Source organism: Carcharodon carcharias, chromosome 9 (assembly GCF_017639515.1).
Source record: "Carcharodon carcharias isolate sCarCar2 chromosome 9, sCarCar2.pri, whole genome shotgun sequence".
Taxonomy (NCBI): Eukaryota; Metazoa; Chordata; class Chondrichthyes; order Lamniformes; family Lamnidae; genus Carcharodon; species Carcharodon carcharias.
In genome coordinates, this window is record NC_054475.1 from 144,413,260 (window position 1) to 144,433,161 (window position 19,902).

General features: G+C 41.3%; 1 protein-coding gene across 2 annotated transcripts in view; it reads left to right on the top strand.

Moving 5' to 3' along the window:
• The first annotated feature begins 2,485 nt into the window (after positions 1–2,485).
• LOC121282180 (short transient receptor potential channel 5-like) overlaps positions 2,486–19,902 on the top strand; it is a 61,033-nt gene continuing 43,616 nt past the window's right edge. For both annotated transcript variants that reach the window (XM_041195732.1, XM_041195733.1), the window contains exon 1: positions 2,486–2,863. In XM_041195732.1, coding sequence (XP_041051666.1) covers positions 2,486–2,863 — 378 coding nt within the window. The remainder of the gene's footprint in view (positions 2,864–19,902) is intronic.

The window sequence follows — 19,902 nt, forward strand, 5'->3', positions numbered from 1 at the left end:
TACTCAGCACTGGAGGATACCAACAGTCAGGATCACAGCTGTTGCATTTCAGAGCCTCAATTTTTAGGCACTTTGGTGAAGCACCAGGGCCGTGGAACTCCACTCCAACAAAAATGAGGCAATTAAAGGGAAGAAAGGAAACTTCCATTGCCTCGTCTCTTAGTTGGAATCTTGAATGTAATCCTAACTCATTTATTTCTGTTCTTCCCCTACAACTAAGGCCTGTTTGAACTCTTGGATCAAGTATTTCTGGGTATTTTGAAATAATGTGAAGTAGAGTAAAAACATCCCAAGGCATTTCCCAAAGGTGTAAACATATAAGAAAAAAATGATGCTGAGCCAAAGAAGGAGATATTATGAAGAGTGACCAAAAGTTTGATCGCAAAGGTGTCTTTTAAAGGGGAGAGAATGATAGAGAGGCTGAGAGGTTAAGGGAGGGAAATCTGGTATGTGGGGCCTTGGGAACAAATGAAGAGGCCAGAGTGAGAGGAACATAATTATGACAATTTTAAATTTTTAAATTGAAGGCATTGGAGAGTGCAAACAAATGTATGCCAGAAACGATAAGGGTGATGGGTAAGTTGGACTTGGTGCAGGAGGAGCTATGGGCAACAGAGCTTTAGATGGACTGATGTGCGGAGGGAGAAAAAGAAAGACTTGCATTTATATAGCGCTCTTCACGACCACTGACCATTTCAAAGTGTTTTACAGCCAATGAATTACTTTTGAAGGATAGTCACTGTTGTGATGTAGGAAATGTGGCAGCCAATTTGTGCACAGCAAATTCCCACAAACAGCAATGTTATAATGACTAGATAATCTGTTTTTGGTAATGTTGATTAAGGATAAATATTGGCCAGGACGTTAGGGATAATTGTCCTGCTCTTCTTCAAAATAGTGCCATGTGATCTTTTACATCCACCTGAGCAGGCAGTTGGGGCCTCAGTTTAACATCTCATCCAAAATACAGTACACCTCACAGTGACACTGGAGTGTCAGCACAGAGGTTTGTGCTGATGCCATGAGTGGGACTTGAACCCAGGACCTCGTGGCAAAGCTGCTACTGGTGGAACCACGGCTGACATAATGGAATAGTAGCAAGTATACAGAATATATGGTGGTCATCCCAATATTTAGCTAGAGAAAGTTGTGACATATCCAAGATTGGACACAGAGGCAATGGAATGTTCGAGAGAAGTGCTGGAGAGTAGAGCTGGGCATTGATAGCTGATTCTATATCAGCGAATCATATTACCAGGGGGCAGTGTGTAGATGAGGAAGAGGAGGAGGCAGAAAATTGATCCTTAGGAACCTTTGTTTAGGGTTAGGAAGAGAAGCCATTGCTGGAAACACTGTGACTACAATAAGGATAAGTGGATCTCATCAAAGTTTACCCCTTTTCTTATAAATATTCATAAATAAATATTCATCTCCCCACCCCACCAACACCCCCCTCACCCCAGGAAATTATGTGAGAGGATGAGTGGCTCCCACAGTGTCTTTGCAAATGAACGGAAGAAATTTGACTCAAAAAGGAAAAGAAAACAATCTATGTAAGATATTTCATGATGTCAAGACGTCCCAAAGCACTGAATAGTCAATGAGGTACTTTAAAAGTTGCACTACTATTGTACTTTAAGGAGACATGGCATCCAATTTATTTACTATAAGGTTCCTCAAAGAGCAATTAATTAATGACTAGATGTTCTTTTTCAGCTACAAAGTTTGCACCACACGTTTCCCCAACAACAAATATTATTCCTATAGCACACATTGTGTAAAAAGCAGAGCAATTTACTGAGCAGCAATAAGGAAAGTGAACAACATAAGAGTGAAAAGGGAAAATATTGTGATTGGCAGACACTCAAAGAGAAGGGTTTTAGAAAGGAAGATGCCAAAGATAGACAGAATTAGGGATGGTGTTTCAAAAGACATGTTCACAAACTCCGATAAATATCTCACCAAAGATAGTGAGCATTGAGTGGGAAAGATTCTTAATTGACCAGTGATGGAGCCACTAGTGAGGTTTTATTCCCACTTCTTTCCAAACTTTCTTCCCTGTTCTCCTCATGGTGCTGACTTTTCTGTATTTCCACAGAAATCAGCCATTCTTTGGTAGCTCATCCAAGTGATCAGCCTTTGTGTATGAGCCAGGAGGGCTGGCAGGCTATTTGGCTGCGAAAGGTTTCATGAGCAACCTAATCCTGTCCACATACACATACACACAGGTCCTGGGTAGTGATTAAGAGTGAGATTGCTGGCTGTCTTTTTTCCTCTCCCTAATCTTGGAGTACAAAGGCCGATGGTAGCCTCTCCCTCCTCCCCCACCACCCCAAATGAGGTCAGCTAATTCTGCTTTTTTAATAAAAATGCTTCATAGCACTCAAAGAGTCAATTTGAATTAGTTCTACTCTAAAAGCTAAGCTAAGCTTCCAGAATTTTCTTTTTCTCATTTTAAAACAGGGTCCATGCGGCACAATGAACAATGGCCCAGCAGTACTACAAAAAGGTCAACTATTCTCCATACATAGATCGGATTCCATTGCAGATAGTGCGGGCAGAAAATGAACTCTCGCTGGAGGAAAAAGCTTACCTGAATGCAGTGGAAAAAGGGGACTATGCAACAGTGAAGCAGGCTCTGGAGGAAGCTGAAATCTACTTTAATATTAATATCAACTGCACAGATCCTCTGGGACGGAGCGCACTCCTCATAGCAATTGAAAATGAAAACTTGGAGATCATGGAGCTGCTCCTGAGTTTTAGTATCTATGTGGGGGATGCGTTGCTCTACGCCATACGAAAGGAGGTTGTTGGAGCCGTCGAGCTTCTGCTGCATTATAGAAAACCAAGTGGAGAAAAGCAGGTAATTAATCTACTTACAAATTGTGTCAGCACGTTTGAATATGTGATCCTGCAGAGTGGCATGTTGAGTTAAGAGATTGGATGGTAAGCCATCTGCTATAGGGACAGGACTCATGTTCACATGAATGATTCTACCTCCTGGTGAGTTTCTCCAATGTTCCTCACATCAGCCACTTTTCCACATATGCTGACTATCACAGGCCACATCCTAGATACAGAGCAACCTGGGAGCTTGACCACTCTGTTTCCAAAATGTGCTGCATGATAATTAGCACTTAAATAGGAAACTGGAAGGGGGATCAATATTAAATACTCGCATTAATAAAAACAATAGGATAGAAATTTGTTACAGCCAGTTTTTGGGTACAAAACCAATGGTGTGCAAACAACAGAAACTTGAAAGATGAGGCTCAAGATTTGCCTTAAATTAGGCCTCAGGCCTCATTTCAATAATTTGTCTGGGTCACCAGTGCCAGCCACACCTCCTGAAACAGATTAACCATTTCAAGGGGATCAGTTTTGAGCTTTTTGTCTCACTGACAGTTGTCCTAATGTAAATCAGGGGGAGGTTGGCAGGGGGGAAGGTGAGGAACAATAGCAGGAGGACAACAGGGTGAGGTTGTTTGCGGGCCAGCTGTGGCTCTCAGAGTGCTTTGGGGCCAAGGCGAATGGGAACCGTGGAGATTCAGGAGCACTTCTGCTTCTCCTGGCTCCACATCAAACTTATTTTAAAAAATGCACTTACTCTCCTGACAGGAGCTGGCCTAGCACCAGCCAATTTAGAAGAGGGATCCTAAGTGAGATACAATGTAAGGCTCTTCATTCACACATGAAAGAGGCCTAGCCCCTGTTTCAGTTGGCCACTGGGGTGTCTGGAAAATTGTCCAGGTTTAGCATGAAATTGGTGCTTCTTGTCCTTCTTTTGCTTGTTTCCGAAAAACAGGTACAGTGGGGCCGAATGGGACTGTGATCAACAAGCTCAGGCTAAACAGGTATGGATTAACAGCAGGAGCATTGCAAAACAAAATCTGACACCGAGCCACAGAAGGAGATATTAGGTCAGATGACCAATAGCTTGGTCATAGAGGTAGATTTTAAGGAGCGTCTTAAAGGAGGAAAGTAAGGGAGAGAGGTGGTGAGGTTTATGGAGGGAATTCCAGAGCTTAGTGTCCAGGCAGCTGAAAGCACAGCCATGAAAAGTGGTGCAATTAAAATCAGTGATGCTCAAGAGACTGAAATCAGATGAGCACAGATATCTCGGTTGGTTCTGGGGCTGGAGGAGATTACAGAGATAGGGAGAGGGTGAGGCCATGGAAGGATTTAAAAATGAGGATGAGAATTTTAAAATCAAGATGTTGCTTGACCAGAAGCCATTAGAGTTCAGTGAGCACAGGTAGGATAGATCTATGGGTATTGGTGCAAGTTAGAACATGGGCAACAAGATTTTGGATGACCTCAAGCTTATGCAGGATAGAATGTGAGAGGCCAGCTAGGAATGTATTGGAATCGATAAGTCTAGAGGTAACAAAAGAATGTGTTGCAGACAGAATGTTTGTGTTCTCTTACTGCTCATGATCAGTATGTTTGTGATGAAAGGTGGTGTGTGTTTTCTTACCCTCGAAGTGTGTATCCCAATTAAATAATTCCAGCAGCAAAGCTTTTGTGAATTTTAAAATAAAGGAGGTTATTTATTCTCATATACTTACTTCAAATAAAACACAATGTAGCACACACAAAGATTAGATACAGGTGAAGGTAATGTACTGTTACAGTTTACAGTTATCTCAAACTCTAGTTTATGAGCTGCGGCTCCCATGTGGCAGACCTGTAGTTTTTTTGGATAGTTTCAATGTTTTACAGTTGAAGCATGGGCCTTGAAAAGTGAAGGATTCTCAGCAGGATGTGGGGTTTCTTGTAGTCCAGTTTCTAGGAGGTTGGTTCTTAGGTGAACTTGAAGTTGGAACAGGTTGGGAACATCCTTCTGCCTGTTGGGATCTCCCATTTACAAGGTATTGTTGTTAATTACCTTAGCTACTTGAATTACTTGAAGCTGGTTTGATGGTTTTAGGTGGAACTACCCGCAAACAACTTGTGCTGATTTTTTAAAAAGCGGACAGAAACATGAGCCTGATTTTTTCCATCGGCAAGTTGGGGGCGGGGCCCACTCGCCGACACGAAAATGATGCGGGGATGACGTCGGGCGGAACCCCCAACGTCATCCCGCCCTACTTAAATACTCAGGAAGGCAGGGGGTACAGTGCAATCAGCTGTCCGCACGCCGATCTGTCAATGGCCAATTGAGGCCATTGACAGGATCATTAAGGCAATTAAAGGCCCTGCCCGTCCAACCTCAAGGCTGGCGGGCAGGCCAGGAGCCCCAGTGGGCTTCTGAAAAAACATGAAACCTCATCCACTGGCGGGATGAGGTTTCATGTCTGTTTTTAAAAAGTTTAACAAAGTTTTAGTCATATTTCTTAACATGTCCTATCTTGTGTAACATTGCCACATGAGGGGGACATGTTAATAATTTTTAATTATTCTATTTTTGATATTTAAAACACTGTCAGTGATCTCCCTGAGACAGTACTTAGTCTCAGGGAGATGTGTGCTCTTTCGTCCGCATGTGTGAAAGAGCGCACTCTGACAGTTGGGGAATCCCTCCACCACGCACCACCCCCCCACCCCCCCCACCACACCCCCCACACACACACACACACACACACACACACACACACACACACACAGAGGAAGCCCATAGTGCTTCCCATCAGGCAGCCCGCTGGGCAGGCCTTAATTGGCCCACCCACTCAAAATGGCGGTGGGGCCCACCCGCCCATTAAGGGCAAAGTTCTGCCCATGGCTACTGCATCATGTGAATTTCTACAAGTCCAAGTCATTTTCCAAATAAGAATGGTGTTCATGTTGATTCCAACATCCTGTGTTATGGTTTAACAGCTTGAGGCTTTGAGACAGTCAGTGTCTTTGTTTCTGAATGACTCATTAAATTTAATTTTTGGATTGGTTTTAGGAAAGGGCAGTGATTCACATCAATCTGGAATATTCCTTTAGTTTAATCTTGAGATAAGGGACTGGTTTCAATCCACAAAAGAATTCAGGTAATCCTTGGGGGGGGCAATCTTCTCAGCTTTCTGGGTCCAGTTTTACAATATAAAAACTAATTTGAAGTTCAGAAAAGAACATGTTGATACTGAACATAACACACGAATGAGGGTTTCAGCAGTCTGCAGTGGTGAAGTTGAGTGACATTACGGAGGTGGAAATGGTGATGATGTGAATATGTAGTTAGATGCTTATCTCAACGTCAAATGTGACACCAAGATTATGAACAGTCTGGTTTGGTCTCAGCCAGTTGCCAGCGCAAGTGATAGAGTCGGTAGCCAGGGAAGAGAGTTTGCAGTGGGGACCGAAAACATTAGTTGCAGCCTTCCCAATATTTATGTGAAAATGAAAGCTGTGCTTTCAATGATGTCACTAAGGGGCAGCGTGGACATGAGAAATAGTAGGGGCCAAAATGGATCCTTGGGAGACATCAGAGGTAATGATGGTAGGAGCAGGAAGAGAAGCCATTGCAAGTGATACCCTTGCTTTGGTTAGATAGATGAGAATAGAACTAGGCAAGAGCAGTTCCACCCAGCTGGACAACAATGGAGAGGTATTGGAGGAAGATGCTGTAGTCAACTGTGTCAAAGGTGCAGACAAGTTCAAGAAGGATGAGGAGGGAAAGTTTACCTTTGTTGCAGTCGCACAGGATGTAGTTTGTGACTTTGGTAAGAGCTGTTTCAACAATGTGGCGGTGTTGCAATTTGATTAGAGGGACTCAAACATGGAGTTCTAAGAAAGATGGACACAGAAGGACTTTGGAGAGGAAAGGGAGAGCAGAGACTGGATGTAGTTTACAAGGATGGTGGGTTCAAGGGTTGGTTTTTTGAGGAGAGGGATGATGATGACAGATTTAAAGGAGGGAGGGACAACACCTGAAGAGAGAGAACCATTTACAACATTGGCTAACATTGGGAAACAGGGAAGTTGGTTGTTCAGTAGCGTAGTGGCAATAAGGTCAAGTGAGCAGGAAGCGGGTCTCATTGAGAAGAGCTCAAAGGGGGAAGGATATTGGGGACAAACTGGAGAAAGATAGAGAGAGGAAGACCAGAGCAGCTGGGAACCTTACAGTAGTTTCGCTAGTTGGGCTAGTGTAAGAGAGGGGCACAGCAGAGGCAGCTGATTTGATGGCCTCAATCTTAGTGACAAACAACTCGGTGAGATCCTCGGATTTATTGTTGAAGGTAAGGGTGGAGGATACAAGGTAAAGGGGTTCAAGAAGATGGTTTGCTGCAGAGAAAAGATGCCAGGAGTTATCGTTGCATTCCAGGATGATCCCGGAACAGTGAGCAAGTGTGGCAGATGAGAAAAGAACTGGCTGTGCTTTTATGGTCCAGCCAGGCCTGTAAAATAATTAAGTTAGGAGTAAATTTCAGTAGAATCCATATCCAAGCATTCATCACAAAAGAGGATAATTCTCCCTTACTACAAGAAGTGAAAGCCCAAGTCGACTGTAGGGAACCCTAACTTCCAAAAGGCATTTGACGCATTACACGTGAAAGGTTACTGGTTATGTTCAAATCTATAGAAACTCAGGGCAAAATTGATGAATGAAGAGAAAATAAGTTACCTCAAGGGTAGAAAAAAAATAGCTTCTAGATAAAGGTTTATACCAGTATGGAGTGAATTTGCCCAAGGCTCAGTGTTTCTACTATTTCTAATTTACAACACTGGATTCTGAAAATTAATACAATTTGGTCAAATTTGCGGGCATTACCAAATTGGAATTGAAAGAAACAAACTACCGATTACAGAATTCGTTAAACAAAGTATGTTGGGCCCAAACAATGACAGATGAGTGTAAATTATTGTATAAAGGAAGGAGGAATTGGCAACATATCTATTCCATGAACAGTGCTGAAATAGATTAGGAGGAAATTGAAAGAGGCCCCAAAGTTTTAGGAGATTTAACATCCAATAGGGGCAATCTTATCAGCCATGTGGAGGAGGCTTTGGAGGTGGGGGTGTGGGGAGTTTAGAAAGATGTGTGCCCGTCGCCTACCCAGGTGATCCCACCTCCAAGTGATCTCGCCAGAGGCAGTGTCAGGCTGGTATCTGCTACCTGCCTGACAGACAGGGTAGCTAATTAATAGTTATTGTGGTTACTTAGGGCCAGATTGGTGACGCTGCCAAGATCTTCCCGACAACAGTCGGGCCCCCAACTGAAAGCGTAGCTTGGCAGGTGGCTTCAGGTGACCTCCCAGTAGCAGGCTGTGAGGCCAGCAAGGCGTCCTTTAATTCTGGCCTTAACATTGTGGCCAACCTTTATTTTATAAATATTGATATGTGTTCAGAGTGCCCTCCATCTTGCAGCACCTGGTGATCTCCCACCTACAGTAGCAGTGCTCACCTTTTCCGGTGGGGCTGTTGGCCACCCACAATCTTGGGCCCTCTGATTGGCCCTTTCAACTTTGCAGCCTGCCCACTGTCTTCAATTGGATGGGGCCCCTAGAGGTATCCTGTTAATTGGCAGCCTCCAGGAAGACCGAGGGGATGGGCAGACTCGAAAACGATCAGGATCAGGACCTGGAAATGGTGCAACCCCTCCTTCAGGAACTATGTTGATAAAAGCCCACCCAACATGTTCAACCAATACAAATCAGAGGAAGTTGTGATCAAGTTGTACAGTGCTGTGATCACACCTTGAGTTGTGTCCAATTCGTGATGTTGAGAAATAAGAGAGGCATTCAAGCCCTGGAAGCAGTGCAATGAAGAACAATTTGGCCGATTACTAATCTCACAGGAGTGAGTCATGACAAAAACTGGAGTGGCTTTTTTTTAGCTTGGAAGGGAGGCATCCCAGAGGTGATGTTGTAGAGGTATATCAGATAAATATATAAGGTGTATAAATTAAATATGTAGACAAATTAGGGAAATGAGTAAAAAACATAGAATAATCAGCGGGAATTTAAACTACCCCTATGTTAATTGGACAATAGGAAAAGTTTATCCAGAATGCCACTATCAATTGGACTGGGTGAATAGGGTGAAAGAACACAGGATTGAATTAGTAAAAAATAACTTCAGGAGGCTCTTCAATACGGGAGCAATCAACACTTGGAATGGGTGTTGGGGCAGATTAGAGGAGGTGTGAATCTAGTATCATAAGGAATGAGGAGAGTGTGGGATTATTTTGAATAGATGAATTAAGAATGGCCAAAAACCCTTCCTCATCCATAAGTATTTTATGACCTTATGATCTAATCACTACAAGACATTAGCTGAATTTCCTGATAGATCAGGTGCTTTCTCATTTAATATGGTTTTTGCTTCTGTGAATTGTAGATATCCTTACAATGGAAATTATGGAAAATAAAGAAGGAGGATGCATCCATCAGTCTTATGCACTTTTCAGTTCCCAACTTCAGAGAAGCCCTTAGGCAAGTCACTAAGTAGCTGTAAGACACATCTCCATAGGGGTAAAATTTAACATTGACAAGTATCCAACACAAGCGAGGGGATTACGATGGCAGCTGATGTTTTGTGCTTCTGCCAAAATTGAACTTGACCCTGAATAAGAGGATGAGTGAGTTGTTGAACCAAGTAACAGACTGACATTGCAGAAGCATGGTACTGGATAGGCTACATATACTCTTTGTTATGGATTAATATGTAACCTGGGAAGGAAATGGGAGAAAGCATATTTTCCTAGAAATATATGTTGTGAGACTCATTAAATCTTCTAATGTTCATAAAGATCCTATGGTTCCAAATGTGAATGACTATATCTATAACATCTCAGGCCACACAATTAACATTAACTATTGGATAACGTCACTGTCACCACCACTTTCTCAAGTGCAACTAGGGATGGACAATAAATGCTAGCCTAGCCAGTGACACCCATGTCCCATAAATTAATTTTTAAAAAATAACCCATTGTGATGTCACTTGTGTGGGAATATGAGGCTTACTAAAAAACAGATGTATTTTTCATCACAAATCTTTGTTTATGCATAAACTTTGACAGGTGGTGTTGACAAAATATTTCAACATGAGGGATATTGAAGTGGAACCCAAACTCCTTATTGGACATACACAAATATGTGCTCTCTAAGTTCTTCATCAACATGAGTAATTGAACAGCAATTAATTTTGCCCCTCAGTAGCCCAGGCTGGTGGGGTAGGTGGTGAGGGGAAATTGCTGAGACCAATTTTAACACCCTTCCTTCTTCCCAGCTATCCCACCACTGCCCCTTGTTGAAATCAGCTAGCCCCACTTAAGCAAAGATTGTATCTGGGAACCTCTGGGGCAGGATTTTCCCCCCATTGGGGACGAAGTTGAAGGGCGGGCACACACAGGCGCGCTTCCAATCAGCGCCCCCAAGTAGGGGCACGGCACCATTTTACATGGGCAGGCCAGTTAAGGCCCACCCAGTGTGATGTCCGCACAGAAGCGCTGTGCACTCTGCAGGAAGAAACACACTCATCTCCCTGAGGCTAAGTGCTGCCATTTAATCGGCTCTAAATGTAAAAAAGCTAAAAATAGAATAATAACATTTCCCTAACATGTCTCCTCATATGACACTGTCACGAGTTGGGACATGTCCATGATCTTGACAAAAACTTTATTAAAAATTATTAAAACCTACATGAAACCTCATCCCGCTCATGGATGAGGTTTCATGCTTTTTCTAATTCCCGTCGGGGCTCCTGGCCTTCCCGCCAACCTTAAGGTTGGACGGGCAGGTCCATTAATTAGTTTAATTACTTTGCCCAAGGCCTCAATTGGTCATTGAGAGGTCGGCGGGCGCACAGCTGATTTTGCTGCGCCCCGGCCTACTAGAAAAGTTAAATGGGGTGGGATGACGTCGGGAGTTCCACCCCCACTCGCCGAAGGGAAAATCCTACCCCTGATCTGTGTGGCTCAACTGCTTCGTGGAAAAATTCGCTGAGCTGACAACAGATCCAGAAAAGCTTTATTTAAACTTTTATGAAATAATCTAATGCTCCCTAGCATACGGCCAATGTCGCTAATGGAACAGGAATCCCTTCAGTCTTAAGTTTACATCCTGAGCTAGTAAAAGGTTTTGTTTGCAATGCCTGTATGATGGATTGAGGCCTAACTTGGGTCCACATCGGATTATGTACTTCCACAGTTTGTTTTAATTTCCTCAGGGCTTAGGTATGACATCAGTAGGCTTTTAACTGTCTGTTAACAAAAATGGCACATCACTGCTTTGCTTGATAAATCATAAGCAAATTACTGAGTCATGACTGCAAGGAATCAAAGGCTCTGATACCCTTCAGGAGTTTTGACATAGGATTACATAGAATATATGGCACAGAAACAGACCGTTCAGCTGAACCAGTTATATCAGTGTTGATGCTACACTCAAGCTACCTCCTGTCATTTCTCATCTAAATATATCAGTGTATCTAATCCCTTCTTCTTCATATGCTTGTCTAGCTTCCCCTTAAATACATCTATACTGTTTGTTTCAACCACTCCCCATGGTCGCGAGTTCCATATTCTCACTTCTCTGTTGGTAAAGAATTTTCTTCTGAATTCCTTGTTGGATTTGTTGCTGACTTTCTTATATTGATGGCCTCTAGTGTTCTTCCCCATGAGTGGAAACATTCTCTGTATCCACTTGATCAAAACCTTTAATAATTTTAAAGATCTCTATTAGGTAACCTAACAGCCTTCTTTTTTCAAGAGAAAAGACAACCAATCTGTCAATGCTTTTCTGATATGTATACCTAAACATTTCTGGTATCAACCATGTAAATTTTCTCTGCACCCTGTCTAGTGCCGATATATCCTTTTCATAATATAGCAAACAGAGCTACACCCAGTACTCTAAATGTCTTTAAAATTATGATAAGTTTTAATCAAGTACCTGTAAAGAGAATATTTCCACTTGTGGGAAAGAGCATAACTAGAGGCCATCGACATAAGTTAATGGTTTAAATGTGATCTAACAAGTTTCAACACTGTTTAGCATAACTTCCCACTTTTCAATTCTATCCTTCTTGTTATAATCTCAGCTGTGATTACCCCTGGACAAGCCTGATCCCAGGGTGGAACTCAAAGTGATAGATCCTAACTTTTATTTGTTTTAGATACGATTAAGAGGGACATGTATGTTTAGAGAGGGACTACTGAACAGAGCCACTGGAGGCAGCTAACGAACTTTTAACAAAAGCATAGAACATTTATTAAACAAGAAAAAATGAACTATATTACAGTACTCCTTCATTCACAACTATACCTTTACAGATATATACAGATTTGTAAGGATAACACAAGTTACAAAAGTTATACTCTAATATTCCCAGTAGGTACACATTCCATGTATATCTATACCACCCTATGGTCAGACACACCATACTCTCACAGATGCCACCTCAACCAGATGCTATGGATCTCTCCTCAACTACCCCCCCAGACACTTGTCCCACCACAAGCCAACTGGTCTCACTAAACTCTGTTTTTCACACAAGGGCTTTCAATCTCCACTCTTTGGAATCTTCTCCCAAACCGACACTTTCTTTCAGATATCTTCCGCAAGGGTACGCCTTCAGGGTTTTGAACTCTCCTTCCGATGTTCCTTTCCCCGGGTCACCACATGCATTGAAGCTGCCTTCCATGCGCCCTGTCTCACTGAATTAGTTGTCAACAGTACCACGGCTTCACGTACCCATAGCAAAGAGTTACAGACCTTCAGTTGTCTCTTTGGACCTTCTTGCCTCTTGGAAGCTGTTCTCACTTAAATCTGCTTTCTGTAGCTTTTGTCTCCTTAAACCTGAAGCTTAGAAAGCTTGGAGCCTTTCCCTCTGCAACACCACCACCACCTCCCCCCCACCTCCCCCGCCTCTTAGCTTCATTTAACAGGGCCTTTTCCAGGTTCCTGTCTTTCCTTTGACTAGAAGGTCTACTTGGGACTTTCCCCTGTTCCACTCCCCTGGATTTTGGAATCTTTTATTCAGCTTGGGACTGGCTATCTGTCCCCTTTGCTCCAGTTTCTCCTGGCAGCTACTTTCAAAACCAATTGAACTCAAACAGCTTCCAAAATCAAACTGCTGTTTCTCTTCTGTGTGTGAGTCTGTGGGAGGGACTGTCTCTCTGGGCCCTGTTGCTAGGCAACAGCACTGTTTTTTTCTACTTTTGTTTGTTTACCTTAGCTGCAACAGTTGTAAAGACCTTATTCGAAATGCAAGAACCTTTTAAAGTGAAACTAAACCTCAATTTGACCTTTTCCTAACACATAAGTACAGAAATACAAATCAAACTTAAACTTTAAAGCTAAAACTCATTCCTAACACCTACAGAGACCAATATAATTTAAATTGTCTCTGCTTCCCAACACTCTACAAATAAAGTGTAGTGCTTGGTTTGCTATTTTTATAGCCTTGCTAACCTGTGGCACAATTTTTAGTGTTTGGTGTATTAGTACTCCAAAATCCTTGTTCCTTTACCTTACCTAGACTCACATCTTCCAAGTTCTTGCTCCCTATTTTTCTACCAAAATGTACTACTCCACATTTATCTGTGTTGAACTTCATTTGCCAATTATTGTCCTATTCTGCAAGTTTATTAATGACCTGATTCCAAAGTCTAATATATGAACGCAAGTTGTGCACAGTACTTGTCCCAACACTGGTCTTTGTGGAACCCCACTTTCTGCCACTCTGAATAACTACCCTTTAGTCCCACTGCCCGCTTTGTGTCTTGAAGCCAGCTAGCAATTCATTCTGCTTCTTGTCCCCTGACTCTGCCTTCTCTTATTCGTTAGCCTTTTCTGGGGCACCTTATCTGGGCCATTTGAAAATTCAGATAAATTACATCTGCTACATTACCATTATCTACCCTCTCTGTTACTTTCTTAAAAAATTCAATAAGGTTGGTCAAGTAAGATCTTCCAATTTGATAACCATAATAATAATGCTTTGTTTCTATTCTCTCCTTTAGTAAGGATTCCATTATTTTCCTACTACTGATGTTAAACTGACTGGCCTATAATTGTCTGGACATGTTCTATTCCCCTTCTTAAGTATAGGAATTTCATTATCCATCTGCCAGACCTCTGGCATTGCACTATTTGCTAAGAAATTATTAAATATGTGTAGCAATGCCTCTGCTATCCCAACCCTAGATTATTTTAAAATATGTGGATGCAATCCACCTGGACCAGGGAGTTTATCCTCTTTGAGCTTGATTGGTTTATTTAATACATCCTTTTTAAAAAAAATAAGTGGACATATTACACCACTTATCTCATTATTCAATGTCATGTCTGCCTGTTCGATCGCCAATGATAAATACCAAAGTGAAACATTTATTTTGTACTTCTGCCATCTTCCTGTCATTACTTGTGGTATTATCCTGTCTACCCCTTAATGGCCCTCTTCCCATTGCAACCTTCCTTTTATATTGATGTGCCTGTACAATATTTTAGTATTTTGCTTTACGTTCTTCAATAATTTAATTTCATAGTTCTTCATTGCCTTCCTAATTGTTTTCTTTCACTTCTCTCCTAATCTTTTCATATTGTCTCTTATCATGAACCCCTCTGCTATGAACCCCTATGTTCTTAATGTGCCTTTCCTAACCCTCAATTGTCTTTATTCATCCATGGATTTTCGTTCTTGTTTAGTTTCTTCTTTTCTTTTAGCAGAATAGATTTTTCCTGCATTCTCTTAAACACTGTTTTAAATGTTGTTATTCTACATCGTTGTTTGCCAATATTATGTAACTCACTTTATTTTCCAACAGCTCCAGTCTCAGCCCCTCAAAATCTGCTTTTCTCCAATATATTAATCAGGTTTTCATTACACTTCATCCTGCCCATGGGTGAGGTTTCCTCAAAAATGCAAAGGTCGCCTGGCCGATTCGCCCGCCCACCAACTGTAACGTTGGACAGGCAGCGAAATATCTCTCTTAGCTAATAAATTAATGGCCTTAATAAGCCTCTTACTTGTTGGCGGGCGCGCTGCCGACTCTCGCACGTGGCTGCCGGCCGAAATATTGCACAAGTGCTCGATGACGTGGGGACACTCGCCTGATGTCATCGCACGCAATTTTATGCCCAATCGGGTCAGGCGCGCACCCGCCCACAGGATGTAAAATTCTGCCATATGTTTTTTACTCAGTTCCCTAATTTGTCTGCATATTTCTTCCACCATCTTCCTTCCACTATTGGAATTGCGGTCTGTGAACTGCACATACTTGTATGATTGATCATTTATTATATTTTATCTCTATCATCTATGGATTCTGTTTTTGTCTTTCTGATAGATGTGTCCCTTTTTTCTTACTTGCATGATTGTTATTCCTAATAAGAGTAAGTACTCCATCCCGTTCTCGTTTTTCTATCTTTTCTAAATATGTTATACACGTAATGTTTAATCCCCAATCCTAAATTTTTTTGTAGCCATGTATCAGTAATTCTTACTATGTCTGGTCCCTCCCAATGCATGATCACTTCCAGTTCCCATTTTATTAATGACACTATGTACATTGTTGTACAGTTGTCCTATTTTAATAGGATTTCCTCTCTGTTTAACCATCTGTTTCGAATCCTTTTCTATAACACCATATACTCCCTTGCCATTAACATCCTCCTTGCTTTATTTTTCCTTATGCTTTTCTTTCTTGCTTTGGTTCCATTTAGGCTGCTAATATTTCTTGTAGATCCCTCCCCGTTTATTGACATAAAACTTTTTCCACTTCCTTGTTCACCCTTTCTGCTGGGACATGGATCCCATCCCAGCTCAGGTGGAGCCTGGCCTATAATTACTGCTCCTTCTTTACCCAGAACTGGTGCCAGTGTCCTATGAAATGGATGCCCTCTTTCCTATACCAGTCCTTTAGACACATGTTAATTTGCATACAGTTTGGACAATAATCCAGAAATTATTACCCTCAAGGTCCTGCCTAACTCTCTTAGTAGGACCTCCTCCCTCTTCCTATCTATGTTGTTCATTGCAATGTGTACCCAGACAACTTGATGTACCCCTTCCATTTCCAAGTTGCTCTCCAGCTGCCATGAGATGCCCATTGTTTTTGGTCCCCACTCCAAACTCCTTTCCTTAGCTACTGATTTCATCCCTGGCAACAGTCTCAGGCTAAGCCAGTCTGTACGCAATCATCCTGGGGCGAATTTTCTCCCCGTCAGGGGGATTGTGCGGGTGCAGGCACAGGCATGCGCGCAGCCGCCATTTTACATGGGCAGGCCAATTAAGGCATGCCCAGAAATGCTGAGTGCTCCCTGTGTGGGCAAGGGTGGGGGGGGTGGTGGCGGGGCGGTTGCCTGAGTTGGGGCCTGTGCAGAAATCTCCCTGAGGCATAGAGCTGCCTCAGGAAGATTAGTTTTAAGTTTTAAAAACTTTAATAAAAGAAAAAAAAATTTAGGACATGTCCCCTCATGTGAAACTGCCACATGAGCTCGGACATGTCTACGAATTTTATTTAAAAAATTTTCAAACCTTTAAAAACCTCCTGAAACCTCATCCCACCAGTGTCATGTGATGGGGGCAAATCCTGGTGAAATTGGACCTTTATGTTCCTGCTTCATATTCAAAATAATGGCACAATGAGACCCAATTTTACTCACTGTATATCAAACACTCCTCAGTCATGTATAACGTGGGTTAGATGCTGAGTTAAACCAAAAGATCTGCCAAAAAATATTTTCTTGTGCGCTATGTGTGGTGAAATCATAAATCTTCACATAAAAATATATTTTGAATTTTGCTACACACATTGTACACAAGAAGTCGGATTTTCAAAGCAGGGCCAGGAACCTGAGTGCCAGATGAATTCAGGGTCCCAACCCTGTGCCTCAACTGTGTCATTCTCACAATGCTATTTTTGAATATAAATATCCTAATTGGGCAGGAGGCGGGCTCGGCACCCAGTTAGTGGTGCTTAGCGTCTCTAGGAGGCACAAGCTGCCTCCTTGATGCCAGTGAAAGCACGCCAGCATTGGGTTCCAGCCCCATTGGCATTTCAAAACACAGCCCAAGAAATTTACAGGAGAAAGCAGCAATGAAGAAAAATCGTAAGCTCAGGTATCTTTAAAATTTATTCTCGGGGTGTTGGCAAAACCAGTATTTCTTGCCTATTCCTGGTTGCCTGAGAAGGTGAAGCTGGGTTGCCTTCTTGAACTGCTGCAATTCTTTGTGGAGTGTGATACAACCAAATGGCTCGCTGGGCCACTTCAGAGAGCAGTTAAGCGTCAAACAGAGCAGAATCACATATAGCTCAGGCTGGATAAGGATAGCAAATTTCCTTCCCTGAAAGACATTAGTGAACTAACTGGGTTTTTACAATAATCCAAAAGCTTCTTGCTAACTTGATATCAAATTATTTTTCCAGTTTTTTTTTAACTGAGGTCAAATTCTCGAATTGCCATAGTGAAATCTGAACTCAGCCTTTCTATTTTAATAGTTCAGTAGCTGCAGTTCCTAAATAAATTAACAATTGGATGTAAAAACACAAATTGGTTCCATTTTAAAATATACTGGGCCAGAGTCCCATTTTACTTAGTTTATTCATTATAATCTTTCTTGGTCATATTATTTAAATATTAAATAAGAATGAGGATTACAAATTCCTCTGGCCGCTTTTTGTAGTAACATTAAAAATGCATTTGTTAAGTTTTCCTCTGTTTGGCATTTAGTGAATGGATGAATGACTTCCTTCAGAATGTGTGTGTAATTTTGTAACAAAGTGAGGAGCTCTTTGGAAACATAATTTTCGACAGATTGACCAGAGGAACTCCTACTCCTATAATTTTGAAATTTTGTACTAGCAATTTAAGTCCATTGATATTAACAATATAATTTCTGGTTTGTAATGATTTATTTCAGACGAATCCAATTTGGCAGTGATCTTAAATCCTTTAGTGTGAATATGAGCATGCATCAGATTCACAGATGCACTTTTATTGTGAGCCTTGATGTCTTCTGTCAACAATGAAAACTGAATATATTATACAAAGATAATTGGCACATGGGAATGATTTTAAGACTGTTAATCTTATTTTTGTTTATGTAATTTAATATAATTAAAACCCTTTGATTGAATCACGGCTTTACCATGAACTGCACATTCTGTCTATTTGATACATAACATATAAAGAACATTCTTTTTTAAAATTTTAACCTCCTAAGTTCAGAGAGTTCTACACTTGCAATACATGCGTGAAGCCTCGAACATTTCTTGACAAAATGGCTTCTGCGTATTTTGAGTAAATACTCTAGACTGCAGAAGGGAGCCATTTACTGACCTGCATATTCTGACTTTTCAACACTCATTGCTTAACATTCAAACAAATCTGATTCAATATGTGTGCCATACAGCAAAAATTATTTATTTCACAGAAGTGACAGCATAGCATCAAAAAAATTGTGCTTCATAAATGAACAGTAAAAAGAATATGCGCATATGTGAATTAAAGCTTAGCTGTTGATGACTGCCTGCAATATTCCAGAATAAATGCAGAATCAATACATTTCCTCGTGGGCAGAAAATCATTCCATCGAATCACATACTGAGGAGGAAGATCACTGAAACTCACTTAAGATCGATGAATTTGTTATATATTGATTAATGTTGATAACAACGTTATTTAAATTACTTTATGGTGAACTATCTACTTACCAAGGGCAGGGACGTCAATACTGAGGAATGGAAAGCTTTCATTTTTGAAACCCATTTGAAAACATCAAGCAAAATCAGCTCAGGGAGAACCAAAACTGTAAGGAGGAATCGAATGAGAAAAATACACTCATCAAGTTCGCAGACCATGTACAAACCATCCTCTCATGCAGTCTAATTCATTTATTAGTCACCTGCAGGAAAGTTCTTCAAAGTTCACGTCTTCCAAAAAAAGGCTTGATAAAACACCACACAATCTGTCTATGTCCACACCTCTATTACCTAATATTGGCCAGCTGATTTTCACAGCTGATATTTCCATATTTGCAGCACAGGAAACCATCATGTTCCATCAGCATTTGATGATCTCTATCTGTACTTATCTACATAACCTTAAATTGCTATTATAAACTGACATATTCTAGTTAATTTTGAAGGACTTAATCAACAGGTTAGTTATTCATTTGAGATCCAGAGTAAACATTTCTCTCTACTGTGCCACAGCAGAATGCCATGGCTCTAGTTTAAGTAGGTACCCATAATGTGCTTATAAAAGAAATGGCAGCAGTCTTTCTGAAGAAGGATTCCAATTAAGTGCCAATTAATGATGAGTTATGGTTAGTTTTGGTGTGGTAGATTAACTAGGAATTAGATTGATAGAAACTCACTCTAATTAGCAGCTTTATGGCCAGCAGTGACAGAAGACATTCATCCCATTAACCTGGGTTGAAATTTTCAGACCAAGGTCCCAGGGGTAAGATGGCAGTGATCTAACTCCTGATATAATATTTTACTAGCAATAGAGAACTAATTGCGACTGTTTCTTTTCTGTGAGCATGTGGATTTGGTTGCCTCTTCGCTGAGCATATGTAATGAGTGGTTCAGCATAACCAGGGAGAGGATTAGTTAGGAACATGCCATATGGTCTTCATACCCTGCTGCACAAGCAGAGCTACATTCAAATCAATTTTGAAAATGTGAATGTGCATCCTCCTGCTTGGTGGAATCCTTCAGCTGTGAATCGAAATTAAAATAAAGCAATGTTAAAGAATTACTAGGCTGGTAGCAGTAGTTAGTACCTCAGTTTTCTTGTTGCTTTATCTGCAATGCACATGCAGAATCCATGCCACATGCTCTTCAACATCAAACTTTTGACTGTTAGCATATGTGACTTGTCATGTGGCATCTCTCTGGTGTGCACCACACTCATGATCAACCTCAGATGATCACACATGGCTGGTTATGAGGCTCAGATTGCCAACTCTGTCTGGGTGTATTACTGGAAGATTCAAAACATGACCTTCTACCTCGAG